The sequence below is a fragment of the Colossoma macropomum genome, unplaced genomic scaffold, assembly GCF_904425465.1.
Source record: "Colossoma macropomum unplaced genomic scaffold, Colossoma_macropomum, whole genome shotgun sequence".
Classification (NCBI taxonomy): domain Eukaryota; kingdom Metazoa; phylum Chordata; class Actinopteri; order Characiformes; family Serrasalmidae; genus Colossoma; species Colossoma macropomum.
Genome location: NW_023494789.1, coordinates 45,107,466 through 45,121,526, shown reverse-complemented (window position 1 = coordinate 45,121,526; position 14,061 = coordinate 45,107,466). Strand labels below are relative to the sequence as shown.

Here is a 14,061-nt window from a genome sequence, read left to right as displayed (position 1 = left end):
TAAACATTACAATTCACTGGAACTAAGGGTCCTAGCCCAAACCCTGAAAAACAGCCACAGACAATTATTCCTCCTCCACCAAACTTAGTATCTGATTTTAGTGAATCTTTATATTTGCTAAACACATTGTAAATTGTATTTTGGCCAAAAAAATGAGCACATAGCACATGAACATTGATTGATAGGAAGCAAAATTGCCTACCGGCTGAACCCTAACATCCAAGCACATACCTGCTCCAGCTGTGGTCACCACTTTAGCTTTACTGCGGGCTCCATCCCCTTTAGTAGTGTATGCTGCTACAGTGATGGAGTAGGAGGTCTCCGCCTGCAGGCCTGTGATGAAGGCCTCCTGAGGAAGAACAGGAGAGAAAATGATGAGCCTGAATGTGTGAGTGGGAGAGAGAGAGAGAGAGAGAGAGAGAGACAGAGGTTGAGAAGGTCTTCATCAATCACCACATTCCTCTACATCAGTGATCTGCAATTGTCCACATGCAAGGATTTTGTTTTGTCAAAAATGACATTTTAATAAAAATGAACAACAATTCAATATTTAACATAAATTATGGAACCCATTACAAAGTAACCTAGCCAAACACACACACTTTTCTTTTACAGCTCAGAAGCTTTAGCATTAGCAAGACAATAGTCATTAAGTTAGCCTAGTTAGTTATAGTAGCCTTAGTCAACTGTTAAATGATAACATAAGCAATGTAACCTCATAAAAATGCCATAATCAACGATTATGTCTGAAAACACCTGATAAACAGGCCTACTCATATCAGATTAATACAAACCTTCAACAAGCAATATTAGACAAGCTTACAGATTATAGACAATATCAGTTACCTATAAAAAAGCCCTTTGCCCACTAGACAATGATGAGGTCAAAGTTGAGCCCACTGGAAAAGATATGTGAACCAATGAGCTAGATTATATTTAACCTCTTAAACTTCAGGCAAGATATTCAGTTACTATTTAGAATGTATTATTTGATAACAACTATTCATTATTCAGTATCTATTATAAATTATTCAAAATCTGCTATAAATCATTCAGTATCTTTAACAAAACTAATGTGTAATTTAGTCCATATGCAAACACTTGAGAGGTTAAACACTGTCCAAAGAACATAAATAAGCAAACTTTTTCAGTTGTCTAAGAGAGGAGAGGGCTTTAGAACCTAGAAAACCTTCTGGAACAGTTACAAATAGCTGGCAGACGAAGAACGGAAGACTTCTGATGATAAGTTTACGAATGTAGCAGTGTTTGGCTGCTCTGCAGGAGGGCAACATCAGATGCCTCAAAACAAGTACACAGATTGTGATTCTGACAGCAATACATCTCATTTCCCATTTCCTTAGGAGTAATTTGAATATTAGAAGAAATGCTGTGTTAATATTAGCACAGTTAGCTCCTCTCTAGAACATCTTGGTGAAAAAACAACTTTACTTAATTTTCCTCTTACCCCAGATGTAGTCGATCAGCCAAGACATGCTTGGGCCCTACAGGACATCGACAAGTCTGTGTGACCTTAATGAAGATCTGGATGAAGATTAAAAGGGGTTTCTGAGATGTCTTAAAATAAAGAAGCAAAATGTGGACTCCAAATATGTCCAATAAATATGGCCAATCAACTACATCTTGGGCAACTGGAAAACTATGTAAATTGATTTTTTTGGCTGAACTGTTCATTTAAAGCTTTGTGCAGAGTAGACAGTTAGGTGGAAAAAGATCAGTTAGCAATCTTTACAGTTTCATTCTGCTGTGTTGGTTCAGCTTCTGGACTGCCTTGCTGTTGTTCGCTCCTCTAATTTTGGAGATTTAGCATTTTATTTTAGACCAAAAGGATCCAAAAGCTGGATGATGCTGGACAAATCAAGATGTTCTTCTATAGTCCTTTAAGGAACTCAGCAATCTGGGAGTTTCTAGACCTGATAGTTTGTACCTCAAATTGCTTTTGCTAGGCTTCTTCTACTTCTGCTTGAATCATTATTTCATTTTTATTTTAAGTTATGGTACTTTTATTTTAAGGTGGTTTCAGGCTATTCTAAACACCTAAATTTCTTTTCCACAGTCAGTCAGAGCATTACTACCACATGCAACTATTTTTGTTTTGTAAAATTATTTTTAAAAAGTTTACAATTATGCTCATATTAGTTTTGTGCCTTCACATTTTAACCGGATACAGAATAAAAAAATACATATTTTTAAAAAATGGACGACTAAAAAAGTTACTTAGAAGACTAGCCAAAGGGTTCCCATTGCAGGTGGAAGCTACAGAAGTTAATTTAATGTAAAACCTAATAATCAATCATTTCTGACTCTCCCAAGAATAATTTTCCACATCTTTAAGTAGAACTACCTTCCTTTCCTAATTAGAGCTGAGTTTTATAACCTGAGTAGTTGGTGCCATGCTGAGGTCGAGGGGAGGCGACGAGAGGGAAATATGAATTATCTCTAGCTTTTAAATTCTTATTAAATGCCTCATTATTCTAATAGTAGGGGATCTCTCCGCTGTGTTTTCTTCCCTCCTGTCCTTCGTCTTCACTCATTTTTTTACTCAGCCTTTCTAATCTTGCATGGTGGCATTAAGAAAAGGATGATGGAGAGATAGAGAGAATGGAGAGGTGGAGACTTTAAAAAAGAGATGAGCATGCCACCATCAATGTGTGTATGTGTGTTTGTGTGTGTGTGTGTGTGTGTGTGTGAGAGGGAGAGAGAGAGAGAGAGAGAGAGATCTTAATCTGTGTGGAGTGATATGACAGTCATGCCTCATTAATCTCCATATCACAGTGCGGGAGAGGGAGAGAGAGAGAGAGAGAGAGAGAGAGAGAGAGAGAGACAGAGAGAGAGAGACAGAGAGAAAGAAAGACTACTCATGACAGAAGACAAACATAGAAAAGTAAGGGGGAAAGAGAGAAATGGAAAGAAAATGAGAGAAAGAAAAAGGGAGAAAAAGGACAGATAAGATGACTTATCAGAGGAGAGAGAGTGGTAGAGAAAAAGTGGTAAAAACGGTGACTGATGGCAAGTGATGGAGAGAGAGAAAGAATGTGGGAGGGACAGAGACAAATAGAAGAAGAAAGTAACAGAGAGACAGCTAGAAAAGAGAAAAAGTGACCGAGAGAGAGTGAGAAAGGAGGTAAAGAGTGTGAGACAAGAGAGAAAGAGATTTAGAGCTTGAAAGGATAGATAGAAATAAAGAAAGACTGTAGGAAATGAATAAAGTAAGAGAGACAGAGAAGGAGAGAGTGAGACAGAGAGAAAGAGAGAGACAGAGAGAGAGATAGAGGGAGAGAGATATTTATATAGAGAGAGAGACAGACACAGAGAGAGAGAGAGAGAGAGAGAGAGGAGAGAGATAGAGAGAGGGAGACTAAAGGGAATATAAAGCAGTAAATGAGTGGGTTGGAATTCAGCTCTGTAATTACAGCTCTAATCTGGATGAACACATGAGAGCTCCTCTGCAACCTTGGGTAAAGTTGGAGAGCAGAAGAACAATAAAACAACACAATCCCTCCCTCTACTCTCTCTTATTCTCTTTCTCTCAGGGAGGCAGGGTCTATATTACACAGTGGCATCACGTCCCAACCTAACACGACACATAAACTATTTTTTTAATTTTTTCTTTCTTTGTTTATAACTAATATCTTGAAATTATTTTTTGATTGATCTATTTCTACTTTCACTGTTTTTTTTTATATTTATCCTTGTATTACTTGTTTTGGCAATAATGTAACTTCTAACATTCACACCAACAGTGCACTGGTGAAGTGAACTGCTACTATTTGTTGTAGCACTGCAGTGACACTGATGTTTATATTTCCGCAGCTTTACACCTACATGCGCACATAGCTAGGGAAACAACTCACACATCCAGACCCCAGAACTCTTAGGGAACAGATAGATTCTGACCATAATACACACCATACTTCATATTAAATTATTCATTTTCAGGACTATAATGTCATTGAAATACCTAGACACACTGTCTGGCGGCTCTGATACAACACGTCTGTGTCTCTGCATGTGTGTGTGTGTGTGTGAATATGGTTCAACTTTTCGATGGACACTTCAGCAGGGGGGAGCTCTGTAATGGCTAAAAGCGAGATGATTCTGAACTCTTGACGTTTATTGTCATTTCTTTGTTGAAAATGAATTTTCAAAACTACATTCAGGCAAATTGAGCTACAATTTCTGGGGCTTTTATTCATAAAAAGTGAGATTTTACCCACTAAATTCAATCCTCTAAATTAGTGGGGGCTGATGCTGATGTTGTTAGTTCCCAAAAAACTGAAACCAATTAGACACACACATGATGAGAGCTGAATCGCAAGCCCAAAGTCACCCAGCACACACTTCAGCTACTCACATGGTCCGTGGAGTCTTCTGCAACCCACTGACACACACATACACACACACACAGATCAAGAAAACAAGTCAATGACATAATTCAAGAACAAAATAAAGTTACATTCTGAACTTTTTTTGCCTTTTTTAAAAAGAAAGATGAACAGACAAGAGACAGTCACTCATGGTGCAAAGGAGGAGCTGCACAATGCTAACTGGTGGGGTATAAGCTTCCATTACTTGTTAGCCTTGTATATCCAGTGAAAACATAAGAAGCAAACTTCAGACACCAAAAATGTCTTGGTTGACCGACTATATTTGTGGAAAGAGGAAAAAAAATATATTTTTTTTATGGCCAAACCATCACTCTAAGCTTGGAAAATCCACTGTTCAGCCATGAACAACAAACTTGCAAACAAAGACAGATAGGGTCTTGCAAAAACGGCCCAAAATCCCCTTTTAGTTTCAGACTGGAGAGAGATTACATTCTGTCTTGTGTTGCTTGGGTGATTGATGTACCAATAAAACACTACAAATCCCATAAGCCCATGCTTCTGGGCCAGCATGTGATTTTAGACAGGGACAGCTGGGCTTTGTAGTTGTAGTTTTGCTTCTATTGCTTGAGTAACTGTCACACTAAAGGTATTATGATATACAACCTCTTCATTCGAAGCAGACACACACCCCAGTGACGATTTCACTCTAACCTGCTGGCTAACTCCCTGTAGTGTGTACGTGTGTGTATGTGTGCCTGTGTGTGAGTGATTTACCTCTGCTGCTCTGCTGTAATGTGTCTGTCAGTGTGTTGAGATTAAGTTTCACCTTCAGAGGTTGGAGCTTTACTGCTTATTCAGCTTCAGCTTCGGTAATACATTTTACTTCTCCTCTACATACACACACACTATCAAACATCTCTTTTTAAGCTAAGCCTGCTTCCCTGTCTCCTCTAACCTCTTTCTGCAGGCCCCCTAGTGGCCATTCTGCCAGTGAAATGGTAAACAATTTTATTTGGTAAACATAATCAAAATGTTATATTTTTCGTAACTCTGTTATTAACTGTTATTAGTCTAACTAGGACACTACTGGCTGTCTGTATATGAAATGTTTTGTGAGTGAAATGTGTTGAGCTGGGAGTAGGGCTGGAGGATTTGCATTTTTTTCTAACGAGTACTGCAAATGGAATGCAAATGCTCCAGGTTTTTTTTTTTGGCCATCTCATTGATTTTTCTGGGCTTTAGACTTTAATGCTTTATGTAGTCTGACAGTTCGTGAACTCTGTGTACAACTTAAAACTTGTTAAGACAAATGTGAATGATGCTGTATATTTAATTACATGCTGCATTGTTCAAATTTGTCTTAACAAGTGCAGCTCTTGCGATTTGCCAATTGCTTTCTTTCACATTGAGATTTTGATGTTATAGTAGAGAAGTGAGAACTTCACACTGTGAAAACAATTCACACCTCTTCACAAAGACAGTCATGCCAGGATAAGATAGACTGAACAACTGCAGCTTTTGTTTCTATATATATATATATATATATTATATATATATATATATATATATATATATATATGTATATTAAAAATGTCACTATAATAAAATGTGTCCTACTGCTACAAGCATTTAAACACAATGAAAACCCTTTTAGAAACATTGACTTGCTTGCCCACCTACAACGATGAAAAGCTAGTTGATTTTATACATCATACACAGTTTTATCAAAATATATTCCATCTGCATTCAAAAAAGGCAAGGAATAGCATTTTATCGCTACAGTGAAAAAGAGTTAACCCTATCTTCCCTAATGTATGGTGGGTGATCCAACCAGAGTCAATGTCTCTTTCTCCTTTAACTCCTTCAAATCTGCCCTCAGAGTAGTTGGGACATTTGCATGTCCATGTTCATGATGGTAAAATAACCTTAAAGTATTAGGGTTTTAATGAAATAAGGGTTTTATTCCTCCCGTAAACATAGTAACCATGGCTGATGGTTATTCACCCCCAGATAAGCTAAAAGCTTTACAAGCCACTGCTGCCACCCAAAGGACTGATCAGGTTAAAGGAGGCATTTTTATTCATTTATATTCTACACCACAACCTCACTACAGCTAATAAAAGACAAAAAGTCTGCAGCTCTGTAAAATACGTTAATCATAAAACAGAGAGAGATGGACAAAGTACAGAAAGATAGATAGAGAAAGAAAGAGAGAGAAAAAGTAGAGATAGAAAGGTAGAGAGAGAGTACAGAAAGACAGTTAGAGAAAGATAAAGAGAGATTGAGTGATGGGTGACAGAGAGAGAGAGAGAGAGGGAGCGACTACATGACAGAGAGTAGAGAAAGACAGAGAAAGATAAAGAGAGAAAGGAGATAAAAAGAAAGGAAAGAGAGAGTGAGAGAAAGGGGAGAAGGAGGACAGATGGAGAACAAGAGAGAAAGAGAAAGATAGAAGATAGAAAGATAAAAAATTGACAGAAAGATAGAAAGATAAAAAAGAGTGAGTGACAAGAATGCAAAGGAGAGAGACCGAGAGAGAAAGGAGTGAGAGAAGACAATAGAAAAAGATGGACAGAGAGCGAGAGAGAAAGAGAGAGTTTGTATTGTTAGAGTGTGTAATTTGACAATAAATTACACACACATCTATACATTCACCTCCAGCCACACTACAGCCAACACCACACTCCAGGGCATGTGCGTGAGTGTGTGTGGGAGGTGTTATGGTGTGTGAACTACAGATGAACTCCACTTTGAACCTGTTAGTCTCTGGTGTTAAAGCAGCTGTCAATCATTTCTGCATTCTGTGTTACACCAAACCTCTGAGGCTTACAGTGACCTGTGTGTGTGTGTGTCTACTGTATGTGACTAAAATGCCCTGCAGGCTACAGCAGCATACTCCTGACCCAGGTGATCCATGTGTGACACACATACACACATTTCATATTTCATCACATACTACACATAAACATTTCAAAATCATCTGAAAAACTCATACAGAACTCATACTTTCTGTCCCCGTACTGTGTTTGTGTCTGTGTGTGCTGTATGTGATTGAGATACTACAGTGGCCTGTATGTGACCCAGCAGACCTGGGCATGTATGTTGACTCATGAATGAAAAAGTACCCACATCCTGTATTTATCCCTTACAATAAAACAGGCTATTTTTGTTACTGTGTCTTTAACACTGATGTATGTAAATGACCTCTGTTCTCATTGGCTGCCATGTATTGAGCTTCATTCAAAAAGTAGTCCAGACTGAAGCACTCTTTATCACCGGAGCATGAATGAGTTGAGCTAAACTGCTGTAGGCTGAATGAACAGTATGTTTTAAAACGTTAACAATGTTTACATACTACTTCAAGTCTTACATTTCAAAAAAAGACAGAAAAAATTTGTTCCTCTTGACGTGGCCCTTTTAAGGGACAACAGTGTGTGTGTGGGTGTGTGTGCGTGCACGTTAGTGGAATTTGTTGCTATAAGTTATCAAATTTATCATTTATTTATTTTATTTACGTAGGCAAGGTACAAAGTTAAAGATTCTATTTCCCGATTGTTTTTATTTTAATTTTCTCCTGATTAAAAACAATAAAGTATAAATCCTTTTACATTTTTGCATACAATACAATAGGACTGGAATGGGGTTGGCGGGGGGGACACCAAACTATGATATCGCTTGGGACCTCCAAATTTTTAGAAACAACATTTTTGTGTAAAGTAACTGTTTAAATAATGAACATCAAATAAATGTATGTAGTTTCTTCAACAGCATCTACAGATCAGCTTTCTATGAAGACAAACGGAAAAACTTTGAATCACACACAAGCACGCACACACACACACACAGCAGGGAGAAGAGTAGCAATACTGAGACAATCCAGTTACGCTGGAGTCCCAACCTGCTTCTTTTATTAAAGGAATTGTTTGGCTACAAAATAAAATTTACACCATTTTCCTCCTTAGTCCATATGTAGCTGACCATGTTTGTTTTGTTTTAGAGCCATGAGGCTAAAGTAGCTATTACGTAATGAAGGCTTATACCCCACCAATTAGCATGGTGCAAACTGCCTGCATAAATCATGACAGGCTTGCCTTAAACCATGTCAAGTTGTTAAGTAATCTCAAATAGACCTGCTTTTGTGGTTTCTATAAAAACAGACAAAAGTATGGATGAAATTAGGTTATACAATGTAAGGTATCATGTCTATTTTAGATTTTTTAAGAACTCAGTTGGACACAAGTGTGTGCTGTTTAAGGCATGCAGTTTGCACTATGTTAATCTGTGGTAATCTGAGCTTCAATAATTTTGCGAAATCAGCCTCATGGTTCCAAATCCATACTAAAGAAGCAAACTTCATACAACATTGGCTGATTGACTAGATTTGGGGTAAAGGGGGTGAACTGTCAGAATTTTTCACTGTTTTTAACTATCACTTTCAGGAGTCGAGGGAAGAATGCATTCACTCGCCAAAGAAAGGAGCATTCAGTATTCGCAATTTTTCTGTCACAAATTCTGAGATAAGGCTGATAAATGTGACAGCTGTTGGCTCTGTAATGCACTCAGAGTAATGCACGGAGTGACTGTGATTAAATCCCTGTAAAATCACACTGAAAAGATTCAGGTTCAGTAAAAACATTCCCTGAGAATATACAACAGATTGCTGACATAAGATCAGTCGGTTGTTTTAGTCTAGTCAAAACATTAACTGACAACCTAAAATGCTGATCTACAGTCAGCCACTAAAAAACACATTATGCTAAGATTGTCATAATTATTTCTGGCTGGCAGTTTAAACATGGACCTCTTTCTCATTCCTCCCAAAAGACAACATGGTTCAGAACTAAACAGCAAAGGTAAGCAGAATGCTGTCACTTCATGTCAGCTTTCTTCATCAGTTACAGTACTGGTTCAGACTCCACAAGTGTGCTCATATAGCCATAACCTGTACACTTACAGCAGCAAGGGTCACTGCAACACGACAAAGGTCAAGATTGGGAAGTTTCTGGAATGACCAAAATACTGTTTTGAAACTTTTCACAGGTAAACAAGTGAATAAGTAACACATAATGCTATTATGATTGAGTATAAAAGGCGAATTTACAAAAGGCTGAGTCACCACTTTGTGAACAATTAGGTGAGCAGATAGTCCAACAGTTTAAGAGCAACATTTTTCAGTGCATGACTGCAAGGAATATGGGGGATTTCACCATGTACAGTCCATAACATAATTAAAAGATTTAGAGAATTTTTGTGTATAAAGAGCATATAATATAATATATATAAATATATATATATATATATATATATATATATATATATGTCAGTAAACACAGTTGGTTGCCATATCTAGAAACAATGCCAAGCCCCATTCTACACATGCTACAACAGCATGGTTTCATAGCAGGAGAGTGCAGGCCTGCCTACAGTCAAGTCTCTCATTGAAAACGTGGTGCATTATGAAGCACAGTACATGACAACAGAGACCCCAGACTACTTAACAGCTGAAGTGTTATTTCAAGCAAAAAGGGGAAAAATTCCATTTTCACAGCTACAACAATTGGTGTCCTCAGTTCTCAAATGATTACAGAATGTACCCTGTAATTAGATGAGCACTCAAATAAGGAAACCTCAAATAAATTAATCTTCTCAACACAGATTCCAGTATGAACTTTGACTGTAGGTGTGACAAATTACCACTCCGTGTTAAAAAACTGCAACTGGAACACCCCTTTCAAATGTTTCAGCACCCCTATAGCACCTCTGTAACAACATTTCTGGCACCGCCCCAGCTCGGATCACAAAAGAGGCCTTGCTGAAATTTTTGCTGGAATTTCTCTGTGATATCTGCTTTAGCTCTGATGTAGAGTTTGTTCTTAACCCTTAGAAATCAACACTGCACAAATTAAAGTCAGGTCAACTTAGAATTCTAAAGCAGCCAGCTGCACTGCTCTATGTGAGGTATTTTAAGGGCATTGATGTTCATTTAAAAGCTCTCTCAATTCAGTACTGTGAAGTAAACAACACAGGTTAAGTTGAGTGTGAGACACAAATAACACAAATAAAACTGAATTAAACAGAACAAGCTGGGACATTTTCTGTTTGGTCACTACTGAATTCATCAAATAGCAAAGAAACAGATTGTAGTGGTTTAATGAAATATCAGGATGTCACCGATGAAGAAAATTTGAGGAGATAGGTGTGTGTGTGTGGGGGGTGGGGAAGTGGTGGGGGGTGCAGCTGTCTGGCTAATAGAGGCTTATAGCCCTATAAACTGGAGGGAAATACTCAGAAAAACAGTGAGTCTAAACACTTGTAGAGTGATATGACAATTTAACTACACAAATAGCGTCATCGTATTTCATCATTTTTGACATATTTGCCAAAGCACATCAAAAAAAAAAGGGGGGGGGTTGGGCATTGTCTCCTCTGTCATGGAAGAATGTGCGGTATTCACGCCATCACTCAATACACTCTTTTGTTATTGTGAGGAGCCATCAGTGTTACAGCAAAATTACTGCCTTCTCCTCTTTCAGGGACAGAGAGAAAGAGAGAGAGAGAGAGAGAGAGAGAGAGAGAGAGAGAGAGAGAGAGAGAGAGGAGAGAGAGAGAGAGAGAGAGAGAGGGAGAAAGAGAGAGTGGGAGCATGTAGTTTTGTTTGATTAACCCTTAGAGTGGCTTTACATGGTGAAACTTTCATGTTGTAAGTTGCCTGCAACATTATTTCCATGCTGCTTGAAAGTCACACAAAGCAATTAAAAAAACAAAGTGCACATAACACGTTCAGCTGCTCCATTAGACAGCCAAAGTCGCAGCTCAAATATTTTGGTACACTTGTTTCTTTCTCACTAAAGTCATCTTTTTTTATCTATATCTATATGCCTGTCATTTCGATATCTATGGTTCTTTCCAATATTTTTGTGTTTTTTATCTGTTATCTTTATGTTCAGCCTTTGAAAATTAATGTTTAATTAGTCCTTACAGCTATAGCCTACTTGATGTCTCACCCTGTCCTAGAAGCACAACAAGTTAATCAAAGACCGCGTCTCAGTCTCCTCTTCTGTAATAACTTTCATCCTTTGGATCCCAAATGAAGCTCTATGTGAAATTAGTGGCTAATGAAGAGGAGAAGATGAATTTAGCAACGCAAATTACAATAACTGCAGGCTAACAAAGAAGAATAAAGCTGCCGTTTAAACAGCTGTTAACGTTAGCTGGCTAGTTACCGCAGCTGGTTACAGAAATGTTAGCTTTGTTGTCTTCTTTACATCAGTTATATAAACCATTTTCTGTTTTACTTTCCTATCCAGTGATCAAGTGAAATAAATGGTTTAAAAGTATGTCACTCAGCATGGTCACATGATGCCTTATTGCTGTTTTGACTGGCTGCTGAAACTTCTTTCATGAAGTAGGGACACTTGCAACTGTTGCAGCTGAGTTCAGCATGCTTTACATTATGCGAATCAAGTGCAATTTAGTTTCAAGTAGGTTTCAAGAAAATAAAGTTGCAGTAAGGTTTCACAGTGTAAAGCCAGCTTTTTAAAGGTGCAGTGATCACAAAATCATGCTGTAATCAATTTCGCAGAGAAATTTCATCACAGTCCATCAAAAAAGATGTGATTGGAGATCACTGATCTCTGTATAAATTAGTTCAACTCAATTTCATTCTTCTAAAGCAGCCTGTTCAGAAATGTGGGTGCGGCCCACTAATGAATGTCACTGAAGGAGACTGCGCTGGAAACATTCCCTAAAAGCATGACGGAGATATACACAGAGAAACCAAGCCTCAAAAGTGAAAATATCATGTCAATTGTCATCTGAACCCTATTCTCAAATATATTCATCCTAGCACCTGACATTATGCTGGCTGGTTATTGTAAAATAACATTTAATGAGACTTAATGAGAATTAAAAGTGCTGTCCGTGCTGATAAAGCCAATTTTATAAGCAAACAATATATCGGTCAGTCAGCCCTTGTTAGATTCAAATTGGAACAAAGCCTAGAGGAGAGCTAGTGATCACTGCAATATGTAATCTCAACCTGTTTAGGTTATATATGGATTTTAATCTGTGAAAAAAGCCTTGGACACAGGCACACACACACACACACACACACACACACACCCCTGACAGAACCTTGGTCAGAGTCTCTGTTTTATATTCAATGCACCATGTGGGCTGTGGGTGCCGAGGTTTGTGTTTTCAGCAGATCGCTCTCCTCCTACACTAAGACCCTCTGTGTTTCTCTCATTCTCTCTCTCTCTCCCTCTCTCTCTCTCTGTTTCTCTCTCGCTTAGTGACCCGGTCAGAAAACACACCCTCTCCCCTGCTGGGGGAGATGCACATCAGCATCTGACAACATCTCTACATCTCTTATCAGATCAGACATGCTTCAGAGACCCTCACTCTCTCCCACATACATGCACACAGGTTCAACAGGCCCCTCAGATACAAAAACAAAAGCCTCTAGCACTCACTACCAAAGACAATACCAATTTCCCACCCTCCATAACCCTCCATTCTGACAGCATCACTCAGTTCCTCACAAACACAATCAGACAAAACGGCTCCTCATCTGCTGGAAACTCACCTCACCTACCCCAAATCTACAACCAAACACTCACCTCACCTGCTCAACTCTATAACCAAACACTCACCTCACCTACCCCAAATCTACAACCAAACACTCACCTCACCTGCTCAACACTATAACCAAACACTCACCTCACCTGCCCCAACTCTATCATGTAACACTCACCTCACCTACCCCAAATCTACAACCAAACACTCACCTCACCTGCCCAACTCTATAACCAAACACTCACCTCACCTGCCCCAACTCTATCACCTAACACTCACCTCACCTACCCCAAATCTACAACCAAACACTCACCTCACCTGCCCAACTCTATAACCAAACACTCACCTCACCTGCCCCAACTCTATCACCTAACACTCACCTCACCTACCCCAAATCTACACTCACCTCACCTGCCCCAACTCTATCACCTAACACTCACCTCACCTACCCCAAATCTACAACCACTCACCTCACCTACCTCAAATCTACAACCAAACACTCCCCTGACCTACCCCAAATGTAAAACCACTCACCTCACCTACCCCAAATCTACAACCACTCACCTTACCTGCCCCAACTCTATCACCCAACGCTCACCTCACCTAACCTAAATCTACACTCACCTCAGCTGCCCCAAATGTACAAACACTCACCTCACCTACCCCAAATGTACAATCAAACCCTCACCTCCCCTGCCCAACTCTATACCCAAACACTCACCTACCCCAAATCTACAATCAAACACTCACCTCACCTGTCCAATTATATAATCACTGACCTCACCTGCACCCAACGCTATAACCAAACACTCACCTCACCTGCCCAACACTGTAACCAAACACTAAACATCACTTAAGAGAACACAATTCCACTGCTTCACATGTCAATGCTGGGGACTTTTTTACCCCTCTTGTCAACACCTGGCATTGGACAAGGTGACCATGCAATGCTCTTCTGCGCTGTTTATGATTTAATGCTAGATTTGGTCTCAGAAAGCAATCTCATTATATATGCTATATGTATAATGTAGTAGTATTTCTTAAAACTAGTGGCAAAAGAGATTCCAGTAAGCTAGTTTAATAAATATATATATTTTTTTGTTCTAATGTCTGCACTTCCTCATTTGTATTCATCTTG

The 14,061-nt window shown here is 38.8% G+C and overlaps 1 protein-coding gene across 1 annotated transcript in view; it reads right to left on the bottom strand.

The window, feature by feature from the left end:
* ptprfa (protein tyrosine phosphatase receptor type Fa) overlaps positions 1-14,061 on the bottom strand; it is a 241,253-nt gene that overhangs the window by 72,018 nt on the left and 155,174 nt on the right. Inside the window, 2 exon segments of the mRNA XM_036571461.1 lie at positions 232-349; positions 4,373-4,399. Of these exon segments, the coding sequence (XP_036427354.1) occupies positions 232-349; positions 4,373-4,399 (145 nt within the window).